General features: G+C 38.2%; 2 protein-coding genes across 10 annotated transcripts in view; one reads left to right on the forward strand and one right to left on the reverse strand.

Annotated features, from left to right (window-relative positions):
- The window catches only part of INTS9 (integrator complex subunit 9), an 86,139-nt gene extending 77,065 nt beyond the window's left edge, over window positions 1-9,074 (reverse strand). The window contains exon 1 of one of the 2 annotated variants that reach the window (XM_054576022.1): window positions 8,999-9,074. In XM_054576022.1, the coding sequence (XP_054431997.1) occupies window positions 8,999-9,007 (9 nt within the window). In that variant the 5' untranslated portion in view covers window positions 9,008-9,074. Of the gene's footprint in view, window positions 1-330; window positions 514-8,998 lie in introns of those variants that run through there. The other variant, XM_054576021.1, reaches the window with a different exon arrangement.
- A 438-nt stretch (window positions 9,075-9,512) lies between these two features.
- HMBOX1 (homeobox containing 1) overlaps window positions 9,513-21,330 on the forward strand; it is a 165,683-nt gene continuing 153,865 nt past the window's right edge. For all 8 annotated transcript variants that reach the window (XM_054576023.1, XM_054576026.1, XM_054576024.1 and 5 more), the window contains exon 1: window positions 9,513-9,802. The gene's annotated coding sequence lies outside the window, so the exon portion shown is untranslated. The remainder of the gene's footprint in view (window positions 9,803-21,330) is intronic.

Here is a 21,330-nt window from a genome sequence, read left to right on the forward strand (position 1 = left end):
AGCCGATCTGATAACCGAGATGGCCACTAAGTGCCGGGCAGGGAGAGTAAAGACAGGTAGAGCCACTGGACAAAGGGATGATTTGTGTTTTGGGTGGGACAGAGCAGGACAGTATAAGATTCCACCATTCTACTCAGAATGGCACACAATTTAAAATTTAGGAATTGCTTATTTCTGGACTTTTCTATTTAATATATTTGGACCATGGCTGACTGTGGGTAACTGAAATGACAGAAAGCAAAACCATGTATATGGGGTGGGGGACCACTGTAGATCCAAGAGAACTTGAGCAGGTATTTGTACACCCATGTTCATAACCGCTGTCCTCACAATGGCCAAAAGGTGGAAACAGCCCAGGTAGGTGTCCATCGACAGACAGATGGATAAACAGAAATGTGGTATCCATATACGATGGAGCATTATTCAGCCTTAAAACGGAGATTCTGACACACGCTACGACATGGATGAACCTTGAAGATGCTATGCTCAGTGACGTCTGAGGGGGACGGTGGTGATGGCTGTATAACAATGTGAAAGCACCTAATGTCACTGAGTTTTACATTTAAAAACAGTTAAGATACAATAGTAAATATGTTGTGTGTATTTTACTGCAATTTTGAAAAATGAACCCTACCTTACTGCAAGTAAAGAAATTGAATGTCAATTAAAAATCTTCCCACAAAGAAAAGCGCAGGCCCAGATGCCTTCCCTGATGAATTCTATCAAACATTTGAAGAAGAAATAATATCAATTCTTCATGCACCTTCCAGAATGTATGGGAGGGGGAATGTTTCCCCACTCATGAGAATAATGTTTATCTTATAACAAAGCCAAACAATGACACCTTAAGAAAACTACAGACCAATCTATCTCTTGAATGTATCTGCAAAAATCCTCAACCAAACATTAGCAAACCAAATCCAGCAACATATATAAAGGATTATATATCATGATCAAGTGGAAATTATCCCCAGCATGCAAGATTGATTTAACATTCAAAATTCAATTAATGCAATAAAGGACAAAAACCATACGATCATCTTGATATTCAAAGGAAAAACACTTGATAAAATCCAAGACCCATTCATGATAAAAATGCCTGACAAACTAGGGATGGAAGGAAACATCCTCAACTTGATAAAAAACTGACAGCTCACATCGCATTCAGTAGTGAAAGATTAAATTCTTTCCCCCTAAGATTGGGAAAGGAAAAAGATGAAAAGGACACCTCCTTGCACCGCTTCTTCTCAATATTATACTGGAGGGTCCAGCCAGTGCAATTATGCAAGAAAAAGAAATGAAAACATGAACACACCAGAATAAAAACTATGTGCACACAACAAGAGTAGCTGCAAAGTGTAATAGTCCAAATGTCTATTACCTGGTATGTGGATAAACAAAATGTGGTATATTCATACGGTGGAATATCATTGAGTGATACATGCTATGACGTGGATAAACCTCAAAAACATTATGCTAAGTGAAAGAAGTCAGACACAAAAGACCACATGTTGCATGAGCCAATTTATATGAAATGCCCAGAAAGGTCAAATCTACAGACAGAAAATAGGTTAGTGGTTGCCTGGGCCTGGAGTTAGTAATGAGGACTGACGACCAGTGAGCACAAGGGATCTTTATGGAGTTGTAGAAATATTCTAAAACTGAGCTGTGGTGATTGTTGTGCAACTCTAAATTTTCTAGAAATCATTGCATTGTACCTGCCAAATGCATGAATTCTGTATGTAAATTATACTTCAATAAAGCTGTTTAAAAGTGTAAAAAAAGATAACAGTTATAATAATAATATCCTTTACATTAATACTACTGCTTGTTCACTCATAGTTCCATATGCTGAAAAAAAACTAAGGGAAGGAAGAGTTATCGAGTTAGCACATCCAATTATGTCTTCCTCTATTAGGAAAAAAAAATGCAGAAATACTGTATTTAGGAAAAGAGACCTTTTGCTTAGGCCATAAACCTGAGAAATGGATTATTTACTAATGAAGATATTTTATTATTCACCTCCCTTCATCCCTTTATAACCATAAGTGACTAAAATAAACTGTACCTTAAGGGAAGAAAGGGTGTTTAGTCTTACATTTTCAAAAAAGAATCTTTCTTGAACATCATCTATCTGATTATCTATCCTTGAGAAAGTTAAAATTCATTCACCTGTGCTTTTAGTAAGTTTAAATGTTTTAGACCTTTAATGCATCTCCTTCAGATATACGGTCAATCAGGGACAATTTAAACTTCCTGTTTTTCTCACAGTAAAGTTCCCACCACATAGTCTTTCATCTTCACCACTGAGTGCCTTGGGGATTTCAAGCTGACTCCTTTCTCCTGCAGTCTTTCCTATTCCCCTCTCAGCCATTCTGTTTGCATTCTTGCCTTTTCTCCCAATCACTGCAAACTCTAGCATCTACTTCTTCCTTAGCCTTCTTGCTATGTTAACTCCTAGCTTCATGTCATTGGTCATCCCTTTTCTATGGACTATTGAGGGGTCTCCTCTGCTATTTACACACACTTGGAGCTGCTTCTCCAAATGCTTGATAACATAATGTTGTCATCTTAATTACTACATCCATGGAGCAGGATTTTCAAAACAACACCATAGACTTATTTTTTAAAAAACTTTTTTTTTTTAAATCTGAAGAAATTTGGTCCCTTTTTTGTCAGTTTTACTAAATATGGCTGAGGTCTGAGACAAAAGGGGGTGAGGAGTGATGAAAGAAAAAAGTTACATTAGTAATAAACTAGGAAGAGTAAACAAACAGCACTGTTGGCAAGGATGGGAAAGTGTTATCTCATACATTACTGATACAATGTAAACTAGTGGGCAAGTTGGCCATAACTGTTTACATTTTAAGAAGGCATAGGCTTGGATACAGCTAAATACATTTTTAAAAAAGATTTTATTTATTTATTTGTTAGAGAGAGGGGAAGGAAGGGAGAAAGAGAGGGAGAGAAGCATTAGTGTGTGGTTGCCTCTTGTGCGCCCCCCTACGGGGGACCTGGCCCCCAATCCAGGCCATGTGCCCTGACTGGGAATCGAACTGGCGACCCTTTGATTTGCAGGTCTGCACTCAGTCCACTGAGCTACACCAGCCAGGTAAATACATTTTTGACCACTGCATTAAAAAAATACTGAGCCAGTGCCCAATGGTATCTCCACATTAGGAAGTTTACTGTAATATTGTCTGAACTGCACCGTAAGCCCACTAGACTTTAGTTTCATAAAGGCGGAGAGAGTAAATATGTTTTGCTTATTGCAATATATCTGGTGCCTTGAGCAATACTTAGCACAGAGGCAGCCAATGTTCAGGAAGATTTGTTGAATGAATAAATGGATGATGGAGATTTGAGGGGCAATTTAAGCCCGGACTTCTCTTGGTATTTAGCAAGCCAAGACTGAATTTTCCATTCAGAATGCTAGGCTTTACTGAGTTCCATGGCTATGCTGTACTCTTGGGTCTCGTCCATTGAGTATACTTTGCTGATCATCAGAGCGAATGGCAGAAGGATTTGAGTACTCAGAGCAAACTAGTCACAAAACAGATGTGCTTCTACAGTCATAAGCAACAGTGATGCTGTCATGCTTATTTGGTATTTTACGCATACACACATATACATATAATTTTCGTCAACTCAACTATTATCTAAAAAATCTATCATCAGTATATATTTTTTGCCCTTAATAGATACAAAAAATTTAATCTTCAGGGCTTTGAAATGCCCAAGGCTAAATTTTCCATTTTTATCACAGAAGACTATTGAACAAAGAAGGTGACTTGGCTTTATGTCACACACAGCTTTTTAAGAGTTTGAGGAAATCATCTGTAAGGAGAAAAAAGCCTATCATACTGAGGTCATGGTGAAACATGAACATTGTAAAGCTTGAAATGATATTACATCATAAGGACACACGAGGGCACTCTCATCAACCAGCAAAGAGAAACAGAAAAGAGTGCTATCAGGTTGATATTTTAACAACTGTACTGCAATAGGTGAATTAAGCACTGGTATAACTGTGAATGTTTGTAATTTACAGCAAGAGATTTTCTGTTCTTCATCCAAATTTTGAGAAGCCAAAAGGATTCTGCAGTTCTGTAAACTGGAGAAAGAATCCATCACTCTCAGATCCAAGGTGAAGATTAACCACACCCCTTTCTAATGATTTGTTAAATGGACCTTGGGGCAGGATTTGCCCCTTTGAAGCAAAGATCTAGACAAGCTACAATTCCACTTGGTGTTTTACTCCACTAGGAGCAGTCCATGAATCCATTTCTTCACTTCATCTCTTTTCCTAGGAGAAATGGCGAGTTAAGAGTTTAAGCCTTCTCCAAAGCCAGTAGTAATGAGACAGCATTTTGCACAAAGGTGCGTAGGCCACTAAAGAATATACCTCATGACTTTCTTGAGTTTTTAAATTTGCAACTACAACTACAGCATATAATTCCCACCATCAAATTTAAAAAAGTAGAGCATACCGAGCAATTTAGATGACCTTTCAGGCCATTGACAAGAGAGCGAGAACAACTGCAGAGCCATGGCTCCTGAGGCCGGCAGGGCCATTCACTGGGGATTATCACTAATCGTAAAGTCACATTCGAATTTGTGCTTCGGCAAAATGACAAATAACTCCGTGTCATCAATCTTTGCGGTCAAATTTAATAGTTAAAATGGAAAGTATTAAATGTTAAGGGTATACTGTGCTTGCATCTTTGTTTGACTGAATAAACTAGACGATTCTCTCCCTCTCTGGATCTATGGGAAGTATGACACACACTGCATTCCCGAACTGCTTCTTATTATTTTACTCACTTTAATCTTCATCTATTTGAATGGCAAATTCCTGGTCATGATGTTTCAAAGTCAATTTCTGCCGATATATTCAGCCTTTTTTTTTGTTAAGTTCCCTGGTGAACTGTAGTTCCTATGCTTAGCTGAATTGTCCATCAGGGTGCACTCAGTTAGGCTCAATCTATACTAAAACAGAACATGCTCTAAAATGTGCTAATTTAGAGGATGCATTTTTAATATTCCTGTTCTTTGAATGTACCAATGAATTTCTTCAGTTAAACAGGGTAGCCTGAATACTGCATAATATTATAGACAGTCATTAAAACCCTTTCAGTTGGTATCTCTCTAAGAAGGAGATACCCAAGAATTACATTATAATGACATTCATTGTCTTCCTTTGGATGAGTTAAAAACCACTAGGAGAATGATGTGTAAATAAGACAAATAAATATGGTATCAGAGGCTAACTTGGGTAGTATAAGAACTAATTTGGGCACCCAACTGGTATGATCTGATATGGAGCACTTTATATTACCAAGAAAGTGTGCAAACTTTAATTTTTTACCACTAATTTTTTTAAAGATCTTAATTTAACTGAATTCCCATTTAAAGCTAATTTAAAAAATAGCCCAGAATTAGCAGGTGAGAGGGAAGAGGGGAGTGGTGGGGCGGTGGCGGGGGCGGGGGGTGGATGGGACTCATTCTGTTTACAACATGAAGCTTCTCCTACTGCCTCCTCTCCAGAGGTTCCCAGGTGCCAGACCGAAAGGTTTTTTCCTACATTGACCCTCCAGTTATTTTTACTTCCCCTTGACCCATATGTTTTAACAGGATTTTAACAAACTATATCTATTAGGAAAAATAAAAGCTCCAAATAAACTGTCTCTCAGTATGCACTCTGGCTTCCTTTCTTTAAGAGAGAACCTAGCACGTGCCAGGCACTGTGCAAGGCAAGGTGGGGGAGCCCTTGCCCTCCCCAAGCAACAGACTCCTGACAAGGGATCCTGGGTTCAGATTTCAGCTCTAGCAGTTTTCTCCTCTGTGTAACTTCGAGCCTCTTCACCTCCCTGAGGCTCAGATTTTTTTATATGTAAAGTGGGAATATTATCACCTAGATCAAATGATTAAATGGGGCACTAAAGAGCAAGTACCTCACACAGTGTCTGGTATACAGTAATTGTTCCATAAAGGATAGCACTTACTCTTTTCTACTCCAATGTTAGAGTTTATTGTAATGTTTTTACTTTACCCCTTAATCTTTTCTCAATAATAAGCCTTCAGAGATTATTTAACTACTATTTAGTGGTGACACACAGTGTCGGGCCTTGGGAAAACACAAACTCTACAAGAGGAGGGCAGAAATAAAACCAATAATCAAAAATGCTACAAAAGGAAGTGTGCCATGGAAGCATATAAGAAGGGTACCTAATATGAGGAACCCTTAAAGAAGTGCTATTATTTAACCAGAGACCTTAAATGTATGAAGAAATCAGGCAGGCAGAAAAGTGTTGTAGGCAACGGAACATATGTAAACTCCCAGAGGCAAAAGAGAGCGGGAAACGTCAAGGAACTGGAAGATATGCAATATAATTGGAATAAGGAGAGCAAGGGAGATGAGGGCTAGACATGAACCTAGAGAGGTAGGCAGGACCAAGTAAGTCAAGTGAAAAAATTATAAAACTTTATCCTAAGGGCAAAGGCTTTTGTTACTCTGCAAATTTAAAACAATTTCTAGGAGGCAGAGTAGAAAATGGATTGGAGAAGGATAAGACTGAATGTAGGAAGACCAGGTAGAAGGTCTTTGGAATTCCAAATGGCAAGTGAAAAGAACTCCTAGAAAGCCCTGCTAATACTAGAAAGTATTAGCGGGACTGGAAAGAAAACGACCTGATCAAGAACAGGAGTAGACTGAAACAGATGTGGTCATAGACTGTGCGTGGGAAGGCTATTTTAGCAAGTCATACTCTCAAAAAACAAGAATGTGCTCAATATAATGTATCTCTGTGTTTCATGAGACAAATGTAAACCATGGCTTACTGCACATTCCTTACTACAAATTCCATAATTTTGTGTGACGCAGTACACAACATTAAACATTTTAGACCATGGGAGGATTTATTCCGACTCTATGGGAGGCATGTCACAAAAAAGGTCTAATTTACTTCTTTTGTGAGAAGTAAAGCAAAAAACATTGAGAGTCAATGTTTTTGAAACCACTTTGCTATGTTGATAGGAATTCTGCAAAACAGATAATCTAAACTAACAAAGGAGTTTTAACCCTTCCTCCGAGGCATCTTTTGGTTCCTAAAGGAAAAAAAAAAAAGTTTCCACTTTTTTCCCTTCCATGTTTTCACGTCTCTAAATAAATTAAGTAGGAGGATATCAGGCAAACCAAAGTAAAGGGGTGGGCAAAAGTAGGTTTACAGTTGTTTACTGGGTAAGGAAAAAAAAAAAAGCCATGCAGGTTATGATTATTACTAAAAAATACAAAATACAAGAATACATTCACAACCGTAAACCTATACATTTGCCTACTCCTGTATAAGTTAATGTAAACCATGGCTGATAACCTCAGCAAAAGAGTTTTTATGGAAAAACTGTTTCACACTTGCATGCCTTCTCACCAAGCACACCAAATGTAATTTATCTTGTGTTGAAGACATGGTCTGTGGTCCAATCATTTAGGCACAAGGCCTTTAGCTCCTAAGCTGAACTCTCTTCATGGAAGGTCCTAGCCTTCTCTTCCTTATAAGTTCTAGAGTCACATTCCTAGGAAGCTGCCTCTCAAATCATCTCAACTCTCCAAGCTCTAAACATGCCTCTGTGTTATCATGAATGCAGTGAATTGTAATTGTGGCTTACTTTTCTACCTTCATTATATTGCATGCTTCTTTAGGGCTAGGACAGTGACTTTCAATTCTGCATTCTTTAAGTGTCTAGCACACTGGCCCAGAAGCAAATCGATGTTCTCAAGGTTTACTAATCTGTGCCCTCTCCCTTACATAAACAACTTTAAATGGGGACAGTTTTGGAGTTCAGTCTACTTTTAATACTTTTTCTGACTTCTCAGAAAACAGCTGACACTTTGCTGAGTAAGTATATAGCTGTGCAATGATAATTACCAAAGAGGAGGTGATGAGGGGGATGTGTGTGTTTTGGAAAAGCATTTCAAAAATTATATAAATGGAAAAAGAAAACAAATCTTTTGTTTCTGTATAAAAATCACAGAAAGTAAAAGCTTGACAATATTTGGCTACAGAGACACGATTTTAAAAGGTACCGCATCCCACACATACTTTTCTACTATCCTAATTATGTTGTTAACTAATTCCAGACAGTTCGAATAAACTAGTTAGGTCTGTGTGCCCAATGATAGCAGAGTAGGTCAAAATGAAGATCTGAGAAGCAGTCCTATAAGCCAGGTGTTTTGAGTTTTGTGATTCAAAGACTCAAGGTATACTGGCATGTTCCATCCAACCTTGGTTCATGAAATCCCTACAGCCCTAGACTGTAATGTCTTTTTTTTTTTAAAAATTTGATGATCTAATTGGCTTTATGAAGCGATTCATGAAATCAGGCAGCATTCATTCCATCTAGCAACTAAAAGGGCGCTGCCAACTGCAATGTCTTAAAAACTCTCAACCCACCCATATCCTATAGAGGGTTTAAGCCTCAAATCCTCCAAGAACACACCCTGACCTCTCCCTTCTCTGAATTCCAAGTGCAATTAGGAGTCTACAACAGAAAATTTAACATGTTCAATATCTTCTAACCTCTGCTCATAAGTAACTAAAGACTTCTCAAAGAGGGTAGGAAAAAACGTTAATCAAAAGCCAACTGCGCGTAAAGAAGTTAACCTATTATAACACGTGTCAGCTGAGAAACAAGTCAAACCTAGTTCATAAAGCACAACCTTAGTTCGTTGACAAAGAAATGTTACAGTCAACCCTCACCTAACCAAAGGGACTCATACCAAAAGGACTGAGAAGCTCTCCTGGCAGTTATGTGTGGGGTGGGGTAGGGTGGTGTGATTCTAACCCCTTCAACAACAAACAGCAGCTTCCCTTGGTCCAACCCAATTTCTAGCTTCCTAATTGCCACCCCTTTAGAGACGGTTCCCTTCGTAAGATGGAAACGACTAAGTCCAAAGGAAATGGCATAACCATTGCCCTCTAACTTAGGAACAGAGACTCACCAGTTTCATATTCGACTTTTGATTCAACACCAGACACTGGAGTCCTCCAACCCAGAAAGTGTCTTCCGGTTCAAGCTCCGCCGCTCACCCGAGGAGAGCATCGCGGGACATGCAGTCTTTCTTCCCAGCGCCCCCTTTCCGGGGCATCATGGGAAATGTAGTCGTCTCTCCATACATCATGGGAACTGTAGTTATTTTTCCTTTTCCTCCCTTTTCTCTCTAAACACCTCCTTCCGTTATCTCAAATTCTTCCCCGCCGCCAGTTCATCCTCCCTCTCCACCCCAGCATGATATCATGTCCCCAGCCTGGGCCTGGTACCCACGGTATTCTGGGATGTGTAGTCCCCACAGCTGTGGCGCTCCTTTCCCCTCCTCCCTGTGGGAAGGCTAACGGGCGCGAGACTGCCTGGGAATTGTAGTTGTCTGGGGTCTCTGGACGCAGAGCCTCGCGCTTTTACTCTAGGGAGGCAGAAACTACAACTCCCAGGGCCGCCCGGCTGCAGCAGGTGGGAGTGGGGCTGTTGATATCAATATGGCGGTTGTCAGCCAGACAAAGACAGTCAGTCTGATGTGATTGAGACAAGGGAGGTTTTCAGGGGGAGACTGGGAGACAGGGGCCTCCCCTCCCCCTTCTCCTCTTCCTGCGCGGACCTCAACCCCTCCCCAGGCCCCTCCCGACTGGCGCCCCACGCGGAAGACACCCCTCCCCCTCCCGCTTTCCCCTCCTCCCTATCTCAGCCCTTCGTACTGGGACGTTGGGGAGGGGGCTGTGCCGCGCGGAGAGAACTCAGCAACGATTCCGAGGTGAGTCGAGCGTTTTTCAAGCCGCACCACCTCAAGTCTCTTTCCCCACTTCTTTCTCTTCACTTTCTTTCTTTCTTTTTCCTTTTCCCTTTTTTGCGGGGTTTTGGGGAGAAAGTGAGTGGGCTGGGGATGGGTCTCTTAAACGGCCCGATTGAAAGGAGAGAGGAAGTAGGGGGCTTCCGAGTGGGTGACCGGGACGCAGGGTACGGGGTGGGGCAGTTTGTGGGGGGCGGTAATTGAAAGGCGTCGGCTGCTGCCCAACTCTTCTGGTCTCCTCCACTATGGGCGCAACGTTTGAATCCTGGAGGTGGGGTCTCCTGTCCGGAGTTTGGGAAACTGTAAGGTGAATTGGAGGTGTGTGGGGTTTTTTTGGTGTGTAACTGTGTTTTAAACTGTGTGACGTGTACTCTGTAACACGTTAGTCTTGAATACATGTCTAGCGATAGGAAGTTCGATAGCAGGAGACATAGCTTTGAACTGGGCCTGGGCAGGGGAGCGTGTGTGAGGTCCGAGACCTGGACCTCTGGGCTGGCGCCGTGGTGCGTGCGGGGCAGCTGGCGTTAGCAACTCGTCTGTGTCCCATTGCCCGATCTCACTCGTCCTCCCGGCCTCCGCCCCCTCCCCCGACACATCTCCACCCCGAAACTCCGGGCAGAACTGGAGGGATGGAGAAGGATTTTTGCATCCTTAAGTCGGTAGATAAGGTGGGAAAGGAACAGTGTTCTTAATATTTTATTCCGGAACTGTGTTTTGGTTACACTATTGGGGCTACTTTGAAAGGAGTCCTCCACCCACCCTCACCCCGAAACAGCAGGTAGGGGTGTCTCATCGTCTTCGTGTTAAATACATTACACACTACTTAAGATTCGGGGACCTGGCGTCGGGTTCGGGACTGCTGTCATGTGTATGCATCTCTATCTACTAACGACACAGAATGACTGTTATGTATCTTGAGATAGGGCGACTTATTTGCGTGGTAGGAAAAACTGTTGGAAATTATTTGGAGGCAGGGGGAGTAGCTGAAAGGCGCTGTTTGTGTTTTTCTTCTACTCCACCCTGTTCTGCCTTGCATTTGTCTGAAAGCTGGTACGGAAGAGTGAGGACGCATTGGGTGAGTGAAGGGGAGAATGCAGTTGGCATTTAAGATACTATGTAAAGTTGATGGTATAAAGTGGTTGCGTTATGAATTTATCCTGAAGCTTTAAAAACCCTCGTGTTTCATATAGAGTGGAATGATGTGACTAGTTCATTTCTCTGGGATCCTGCAGGTATACAGACCTCTGCCTTGCCTGCCTGCCTGCCTGCCCGCCTCGCTGCCTTGCCTGCCTTCCTTCCATTCTTTCCTTCCTTCCTCTCTTTCTTGGTATGGTACATTTCTCTTCCTGGATAGACATAATGCCTCCTGTGCCCCTGTGTGTGTTTGTTTTTTTTTGTTTGTGCTAATACAGTTGTGCTTTTTGTAGTTTCGTGTGTAAAATACATCTTTAGATGAAAAGGACCTGCATTTGTTTTTATTTTGCATTTAGCCACAGGTAATTGTTACATCAAGTTTGAGGTGCTTTGCATTAAACTTATTTTAAAACTGTACAACTGAGTTGTTAGATCAGTTAAATTATATGTATAAGTTTGGAAAATTTGAATTCTGATCTTTTTTCAAGTTTCAATTGGAGTTTTAAAGGGAAGGGGATTGCAACATCTTGAATCTCACAGTCTCTAATAACATCACACCAGGGGAATTTAAGATCATATATTTTGTACTTCCTTCAGTTTGAAATGTAAGTTTAGCAATAACTCTTTCCATGCAACAGATTTTTAGTGTAACAGACTTTTAAATAACTAAAGGAATAGGCATAGTTTCTCTTTTGGCTATTGAGAATTTAGTGTATTTACATATTTGGCTCCAAACTTATCAATTCTTGAACCTATCAGTAAAGGACCTTAGATTTCATAAAACTGAAAGTAACATAGCTACAGTATATAATTTTATGGTATGTTTTATAATCTATTTGACATTTCTGCAGTTGGTCATTCACACAGATAAGCTGACTATACATGAGGTAGCATATATATTTAGATTGACCTGAATAGAAACAAAATTGATGTTTTCTAAATCTCCAATTTAGAATATAGAATGTGTTGATACAAAGCTAAGCCTTTAGTTTGTTATAGACTAGGATTTCCAGGATATTTTTCTTTTAATCTTCTATCTTAATCTGAAACATTACTTTGTAAAAACTGGAGAAAATTCCTAAATTACTCTATAAGAGTATTTTTTTTTGGCTGAAAGATGTTCTTTTATAGAGTATTAAAATGTTCAATGATTATTTTAGAAATAAAAACTAAAATGTTTGTTAAGAGTTGGAATAATGTAAGAGTATTTGCTCTTCGCCCACCCTTACTTCAGATTTTTTTTTTTTGTTGTTTATTTTCTTCTATGGAAATGCAAAGTTACTGGGAAAAGCTTTCATTGAACTTTCTCTGACTAGTAGCCTGGTTAAAATCATTGCAGAGTAAACCAGATATATTTCTTGCATTCATGGGGATGATTCTGTTGCATTTTAAGCACTGAGCATTAAAATGATGTAAAGCCTTTACTGCAGGTTAAAGCATAAAATATTCTCAGCATGTGGAAGTCATATGGTTTACGAAAAAAGTAGAAAATCAGGGCATTGGTGCCTGTCCAGTTTAAGATTTCATCCTGTAACTGTGAAAGACACATTTATTTTAATATGAATGCTTCTAAAAATGTCGCCTGTATTATGGGAATTGAAAAGCCAAACTGTTTTAAAATAATCTGTTGCTAGTTTAGTGTACTGTTTCGTGAATACTGTGGCTGGAAACTGCATCAAGGAGTCTTTAGGGCTCATCTTTATGTTGAACGTCTAGAGAGGCTTCATTTCACCTTTGTACTAACAGATTTCAGTCTTAGCACAAATCTTTGGATGAAGCATCACTAATATAAATTTAATAGCACAGTATTGGTAAGTTACAAAATACATTGTAACATCTCTCCTTGGTTCATCATTTTTAAAAAATAGAAGTAGCTAATTTATGGCAACTTCGGTGGCAAGTATTAATTGGAATGGCATTACTTCTTTCAGTAGATATTGAACACATTGGGACTATTTATGCCTAATTCCTTCATTTTGGGTCTTTTATTACATTTAGTCCATCCCACTTTTAATGTTTCCTGTAAAACCATGTTTGCTTTTTCTATTCATTTCATTGCAGCTCTTGCTTCTATTATTTTTATATGCAGATCTTTAAACTTGAATAATTTCTTTTGGGAATTAGAAATTTATCCTACGATGTCATTTTTCATAAATGTAAGTGTACCACTCAACTTTTTAAAAACGTGAACATTTAAAGATAAGCTTAAAGATGCTCAGTAAAAATGTGTTGGCTTTGTTTGTTTTGTGAACCTGCTAGTTAATTTAATAGCTCCCTTGGCTATTTGGCTAGATTTTTCTTATAACCACTGTCTTTTATTTCTCAATTTAGTATAACTTTAGTTTCTAAATCAGTTGTTATGAGTGGAAATCCCAGCTTGTCTAGAGTTATATATGTACATTCACATATGCACTCGCACATACAAAACACCTTTAAGTTTGCTTACATATGAAATTGGTATATACCTGTCAGACACGCAAACCATAAAAAAAGGAATCTGAACCACAAATAACAGGAGACTAAAGAGTGACTCAGACTAGAAACTAGAGCGTAACCACTACCACATGCTGTCCACACTGTAGAAGCTATATAGATTTTCAGTGTCATTGTAAACTATTACTTTAACAGGTTCTGCCAAAATCTAGTTCTCTCAAAATGGAAGCTACTGGTATTGAAATTTTTCTCAAAATAATGTTAAGTAATGTGACTTAGATTCCTGGGCACAGCAATCCCCCCATTTGACCCTTACGGACTTAGGGCTCAGCATAAGTACAGCGTAAAAGATTTTTTCTGAGTGGTTATTTGACATAAAACTTTTAGTTAAGAGTCTATTTAAACATAATCCAGTGCTTTAGATAACTTGTTTTTCTTGATCATAGATGAAACAAGTTGGAAATTTACTATATCATTGTCTTGGATACCTTCCAAGAGCATTTAGTTACTGGAAGTTCCTGGCATTCACATAATTTTTTTTATCCTTACACTGGTAATAAGGTTGAAGTTACAGTAAGTTTTTCCAATGATTATTAGAACATTAATGCAGTATTTTACAGATCTTTGATTTAGGCTATAAGGACAGTTTTTTTGTTTTTGTTTTTTAAATTTACAAACAGAAGGAGAAAAAAGAACAATAGTTGTTTTAGCTTTGGAGTTATTTTACTTTTTTTGAATCCTAAAATAGATGGTCACAGACCTCTCCTTGTAAGTGATCAAATTAGAATCAAATCAATTCAGAGGGCATTTAGATTTTTTTTTTCTTACACTTAAAGTGCTGATAGTGATCAGAATGTTTACTCAGTTCTTCAGAATATATTCTCTGTAGCTTCCCTGTCCATCTTTTTTTTTTTTTTTTAATCCTCATCTGAAGGCATGCTTATTGATTTTAGAGAGAGGGAGAGAAACATTGATGTGAGATAGAGACGTCAGTTGGTTGCCTTTTAATACATGCCCAACCGAGGACCCAACCCAGAACCTAGGCATATGCCCTGACCTGGAATTGAGCCTTCGGCCTTCCAGTTTATGGGACAGTGCTCCAACCACCTGAGCCACACTGGCCAGGGCACTTCTCTGTCCATCTTATGTTCAGTGGTTTATCAGTGGTCTGCATATAGTTTATCAAAAACGTTTAATAGCTCTCTTTACTGTATGCACATTAAACAGTTAGTATGGAATTGCCAAGCAGAAGTAGATTTAATATATATAATCACTTTTTTCAAAGAAGGGAAATCAAATGCTGAGGCCATAGCTGAAATGAGGATGACCTAAGACTGAACCTATCAGCTTTAATATTTTGATAAAGTAATCATATGATTAAAATATGAAGCTATTGGGTTGGGCCTAGTCAGTCAAGCTGTGGAATCATATTTTACTCTCTCCATCCAGTCATGATGTCAAGTTGATTTTGCATCCTTTGTGCTTATTTATTATTCACTTAGTTTCATTCTATTGCTATTCCCTTGATTCTGGCCTTCATCATTTCTGGCTTTGCCTTATCAGTCTCTTAACTAATCTCTTGCTTTCAGTGTTTTCCCTGAGTCATTCTTCAACCCGACTGAGGGATCTTGCTAAAATAAAACACAAATTTGGTTTTCAGCCATACTTTGCCTGTAATCTGTCAATGGCTCTCTAGCCTTTGGATAAATCTAAACTATCATTCCACCTGCGTCCAGATCCTGGCTCTGCCACTTACTAGCTATGTAACCTTGGGCAAGTCATTTAATTTGTCTTTGCCTCAGTTACCTCATCTATAGAATGGGAATAAATACTCCTTCATAGGATTTTGTGCGCCCTTAGAATTCTTCTGGCATATCTTAAGTGTTAACTATTGAAATTATTGTGTTATACCAGTTAATTTTATGTTCTGGTACCTGCCTTACATTTTATCATTACCTATCCCAGACCCTTAGCCATGCCAAGCTACTGGTGGACCAAACAAAAACTCTGTAGCATAGATAAAGAGGGTTGGGTATTAGTCTGTGAGGGTTGCATTTATTAATAGTGTCTTCAAAAGTCAATAATTAATTGACTGTGAACTTTAAAGTATATTGCTGTGTAAAGAGTGATAATATATCCTGTTGTTTTGGCTTTTTTTTTTTCCTCTCCCAAAATAAAGAGTAATAATTTTATTGACTTAATTCAGACTACAATTTGAAAAATCACTTTCCTAGCCCTGTTAATACATTTTTTCCTGGGCTTCTAATTTAGATTTTCCCTCGATACTCCAACTTTTTGTGTCTTGTCACCTAACTCCACTAAAGCTCTGTGAACTTCAGTTCCCCCGCCCCTTACGAATCTGACTTCTCACTCCATGTCAGGTAATGTGCTTTCTTTATGTTGCTATTGGGACAATTGAATAGTTGTATTATGTTATCTGGAAGCCACTTTAGACAGGCATCTGTTTTATTTACATACTGATGTTTATATTTGATGTTTATATACTCCTTCAGTTGGTTTTCCAAAAGTGGTAGATGTTATACATACTGCGGTTTATATCTGTGCCTCATTCTTCTCCATGAGGAGAAAGAGTGTCCTGTTTTTACCAAACTGAGCTTCACAAGGATAAATGTTACCCAAAACTCTTGTATAGGGGTAGCAGGATGATAGCTAAGGTGTAAGTTTAGACTTTAGAATGTAATTTTTATAGGATGCTATATTATGACTGTGGTTTGCAACCACTAATTTAGCCAGCATTTGCCTTCCTGGAACATAATTGTTCATTGTGGAGAACTTGAAAGTAGCTATTCTGAATATTATCTTTATTTGGTTGAAAATGCATTTTTTGGAGTCAAAGACAGCCTGTGTTTAGTTTTACATAGTAGCAGTTTAGAACCACTCAGGACAAGAATAGTTGCTGTACACTCTTTTCCAAGGAAGACCTCTTTGAAAAGATGGCATGATCTTCCTTATTTATTGTAGAATACTATATCATGCTTTTCAATGAGATGTCATTTCTCCCCAAAGGTGGTAGGTCTCAAGTTAAATATAAATTACTCCGAGTTTTCTTCCTCAAAAAAAAGTTCTTTCCTTTAAGTAAAATATAATAACTTTAAAAATATATATGTAATGCTTGCTTTTTAATATATTATAGGCATCAAATGACCTGGTCTTCTTTGCTAAAATAAGGAATTATTTAATGAGCACAAGTTATTGGTTACTTCCAGTTTTAAGTTCCATTTTCAGAAATGGAATGTTTTGTTGACAGCATGTCAATTAGGTATCTTTCACTTTGTTATTGACTATGTAAGTTTGTGTGTATTACCTGGTTAAGTTTCAGTTTCCTAGTTTGCTAAACAGGGAGGGTGTTTAGGTTAATTTGTTCTTTTATATGTGGCATTTTTGTTATTAAGTGAACTCATCAATTGTTTGCTTATTTACTTTTAATTTTGAAATAACTATAAATTCATAGGAAGTTGTAAAAATTGTAGAGAGGACCCTGTACTTTTCATCCAGTTTCCTTTAATGATTGTATCTTACGTAACTTTAGTACAATATTAAAACCAGGAAATCAGCATTGGTACGGTTTGTGTATCGTTCTCTGCCATTTTATCGCATGTGTGGATTCTGTGACCACCACAGGCAAGACACAGAACTGTTCTGTCACCGCAGAGATTGACTAATTCCCCTCTTACTCCTAATTCTGTTTTGTCAGTATAAAGAGAAAAACATCAATTATTGGGTCAATAATTTTACTCTTTTGCTTTTTGTAGTAGTTTAAAAATTCCTTTGACACATCATGCAAGCTTTTATGGAAAATTCCAATTCAACTTTCTTGTTTTGAGAATTTAAAAACTGTCAAGCTTTACTTGAGGACTTTTTAATACCTATTAAGCTTTTTTAGTATGTTAATAGTAATTTTAAAAATTCCTGTAGGTAAAATGTAAAAGATTCAAATGAATTCAAAGTTTAAGTGATATATTTCTTGCCAGAGAAGAAGTATGTTAGCATCTGTAGTAGATAACCAGAATTACAGTTATTCCGACATCAATTTGATCTTTCACAGTGTTGAAGCGAACTCATCAGATTAATTAATTATAAGCTTGTGTTGAGTTCTATTTTGATTTTGTTGTAAGGGAACTCACTTCAAAGTCAGTTCAAAGATCATTTTCAGAGAAAAAGATCTTTAGAGGGGGACAAAAAAGGGTATCTTGAGACTTTTGTTAGCCTAATTGCAAGAAAGGACGAAGTTAAAATTAAAGGCTGGTTACAGGTCTGGCGATACTTTGCCTTTTCTTTATCAGCTGTATGAGTTAGAAAGCCTGTCAAAGATGAGGCTATTAATCCAACATACTGCTGATTATTACAAACATCAAACAACAAAGGTAACAGCTAACAAAATATTTTCAAGTATATTAACAGAAAAGGTATATCATGGTTTTGTCTCTGCCAGGTTTGAGACAATTCTTTGTCCACACTGATAATTTACTTTGGAAAGATCAATTACATTTTAATTTGTTTTCTTGACCAGAACATGATGAATATTGGTGGTGTTTCTTGATAAGTCAGATTCATATATAGAGAGCTTTTATGGCTACCTGAGATTTTACTTTCTTATGGTACTTTTTTTTTTCCTCTTTGGATTTATTTGTTGTCAGCTTTTTATTTGTCTTGGTGTACATTCTTTTAAAAAAGTGCTTTAATCAGGAATTGTTTAGTTTTGAGGTGAGGTTGTTAAGGGGATCCAGCTGTTTTGGGTTGATAAAGAACAGCCAGACCTTGTGCAAATGGGAGAACTGTCGGAATCTGAGAAGCCAGTCTCTGTCTCTCACTTTAGGGGTATGTGGTTTCTAGCCTTGCATTGTTTTCCCATTGTCTGCTTCATTTACCTTTCTTACTTCTCCCTTCCACTTTTTTTTATTTGCCTTGCTATAGTTTTTTTATAGTTTCTATGTCTCCATAAGTTTGACTGGCAGGTGGATTTGGAACTGTTCTTTGAACTAAAGCTTCCCTCTTAGTGGCGACAGTGTACTTACTTTAGTTCAGTTAGCCACAGAGAAATCTGAATGTATGGCATGACCGTGTGTTAGATGTCAGTTCCTGTCCCATGACCTTGGTGTTAAGGCAAAGGAGCAAGTCATCTTTTATATAAAGCTAATGCTTTTGGGTTCTCTACCTGAGGAGGTTCTCTTGCAGGGTTAAAGAGGGCACACTCAGTTAAAACAAGTCAGGTATGTCAGTACATGTTTAAGTACTCTGGGATGCAAGGGTGAGTTGGATTTAATCCTTTTCTTCAAGGGTCAAATAATTTGAAGGAAATGGCAAAAGTCTCCCAGTATAATTTAGTGGTTATGTTAGTCATCTCAGGCAAACCAGAAAGATGACAAACTGGGACTATAGAGCTAGCCAGGATTAAGAAAAGAACCACAAGTAGCATTGGAGAAAAGGGCATTTTGTCTCTAAAAGTGACTTACAAGTCTGCTAAAGCATGAAAGAACCTAGAAGCCATTCTTTAGGATCCTAGTTGCTATCAAGGAGATTCCCTGGTTGAGTGGAAAAGTTTTCTTTTTCTTTTTTTTTTCTTTCCTACCTCATATCAAGTAGATAACCTTTTGGCCACCATTTTTCACATTTTTGGAGTCAAGAGATATCTTAGATCCCTGGCCAGGTAGCTCTTGGTTGGAGCGTCATCACAATATGCCAAGTTTGCGGGTTCGATTCCCTGTCAGGGCACATACAAGAATCAGCCAATGAATGCATAAATAAGTGGAAAAATAAATTGATGTTCCTCTCTCTCTCCCTTCCTTTCTCTCTAAATCAATCAATAAAAAAAATATTAGAAAAACTTACTCCTTCACTAGTCCAGATCTGGTATATTTTCATAGACACTGGCTATGATGACAGCTGTTTTTATAGAAAATGTCTTTCATATTGGACAAGTTCTCCACAGACCTAGCAACATAAGAATTGACATACTGAGTCAGTCCAGTGTCCAGGCAACACCATATGTTAGGTTTAACAGGAGCTCCATGATGTCAGGGAAAGGAACTGGAACTCGTCCCAACCCCCTGCCCATGTCAGTATTTGGAACTGATATGGATTTTGGGGCTATAAACTCCAAAGGCAGGTCAGTTACCAAACCAGGACTGAGATTTTAGAAATAAATGCAAGTCAAGCATGGCAACTAAAGAAGCTAGAAGATCCGAATCAGATTACAAAGCCATAGGAGATGAGAGAAACAGTTGAGGAGTCACAGAATTCTACCACTTAGGCTGCAACAGAGGAAGGCAGTGCATCTCAACTTTTGTGCAAAATAATTGCCTGGAAAAAATACTAAAATTTTAGTTTTCTGAGCACTCTCAGATTTTTAAAATCTTAGGTGGGCTGAGGAATATGCATCTTTCAGAAGCACATTAGGTAATTGATGTGGTCCTCAGAATATTTGGAAAATGCACAGATGTAGCATAATACCTACTGAGATGCTACTATGTGCTTGCTTCTATGATAGAGGGCTTGGTAATCTTAAAATACCTATTTGTAACATGGAATATTTCCTTCTTGACACATGCCTGGTTATGTTAAACATCCTCTGTAATTGCTTATGCCACTAAATTGTGCAGTGGCGTATGTTTTGGTTAAGTGTGGCTCTTTTAATAGATGTTATGGTTAGTATTATGCCCCAAACATCTAGACCATAATAGTTTGTCATCAGTTCATTTTCTTAAGCTTCTATATTTTTACGTAACACCTCTTAGGCAGTCTTTTCCACCCCTTTGTCAGTAAGTTCTCTGTTGTTCTGTTTTTCCGGATCTGTTGAACAAGATTTTTTTCACTGTATGCATTTTTGGTATTCTACCATCTCTTGAATCTTTGCCCTCACAAAATAATTCCTCACTTTTTTTTTTTTTTTAGGTCTGTCATCATTCTTTTCAGAGTCATAATTAATCCTAGAATATTGAACAGGTTGAGAACATGGACTTTGGAGTCAGACTGTTTAGGTGCAAATCTGACCTCCACATCTTACACTGTAACTGTGGGCCAACTATGCTGTGCCTCGGTTTCTCCATCTATAAATTGGAGATAAATAATAGTATCCATATGATAGGATTGTTGTGAGAATATGAGGCTATAGTAGTAAAGTGCTTAAAATAGTGGTTGGCACCAATTAAGGCACATCTTTTACTCATTATTAGTTGGCCTGTCGTCCTATTTTTAAGATATTATATTTACTCTCCTGCTGAATCATTAGAATTTTTATACATTGCAAGCAGTCCTTTCCTAGCTATTTACTTTTTTTTGTTGTTGTTTGCTGATTTTCCCCCCTCAGTTTTACTCTTACAGGCCCTAGTTGCATTTGATACAAATGCCTATTTCCTCAGTTAAAATTCTTTTCTATCCAGGTCTTCTTCCTTCCATTATTATCCTTTTCCTTTCTTACTAAGAATTACCTCTAGTCTTGAAATTCCTCCATTTAAAACCTTTAAATTACCCTTTTAGTACTTTCCTTTTGTACTTCTCTCCCTCCTTCTCCATCTAACTCATCATCAGTGTTCTGCTGATTCTTTCGCCGTCGCATCTCTTGGATGCTACTCTCCCTTTTTACGTCTGTAGCTGCCATCCTCATCACTTCTTGCTGAGATGATTGCAGCAGTAAAACGGGCCTTCCTGCCTCTTTCCTACTCTATTTCATAGGGCACAGAGCTGCTAGAATAATTTTCATCAACACTTTTCATCCGGTCAGTTCAAATTGTGTTATATTCCAGTTTTTAATTCCTGTGCCTTTTAAAGTTTCTCAGACCTTTTCTTTCCTCCCATACCTGGCATCCTACTTTCTTATTCCTAAAGTTGTTTTCTCTGATATATTCAAGTGAATTAACTTCCTTCTCATTGTGTATTTTCAGCCTTTATTTCTTGGTATTTGCTAC

The sequence above is a fragment of the Pteronotus mesoamericanus genome, unplaced genomic scaffold (genome assembly GCF_021234165.1).
Source record: "Pteronotus mesoamericanus isolate MK-2021 breed Mesoamerican mustached bat unplaced genomic scaffold, CSHL_Meso_final contig_32, whole genome shotgun sequence".
Taxonomy (NCBI): Eukaryota; Metazoa; Chordata; class Mammalia; order Chiroptera; family Mormoopidae; genus Pteronotus; species Pteronotus mesoamericanus.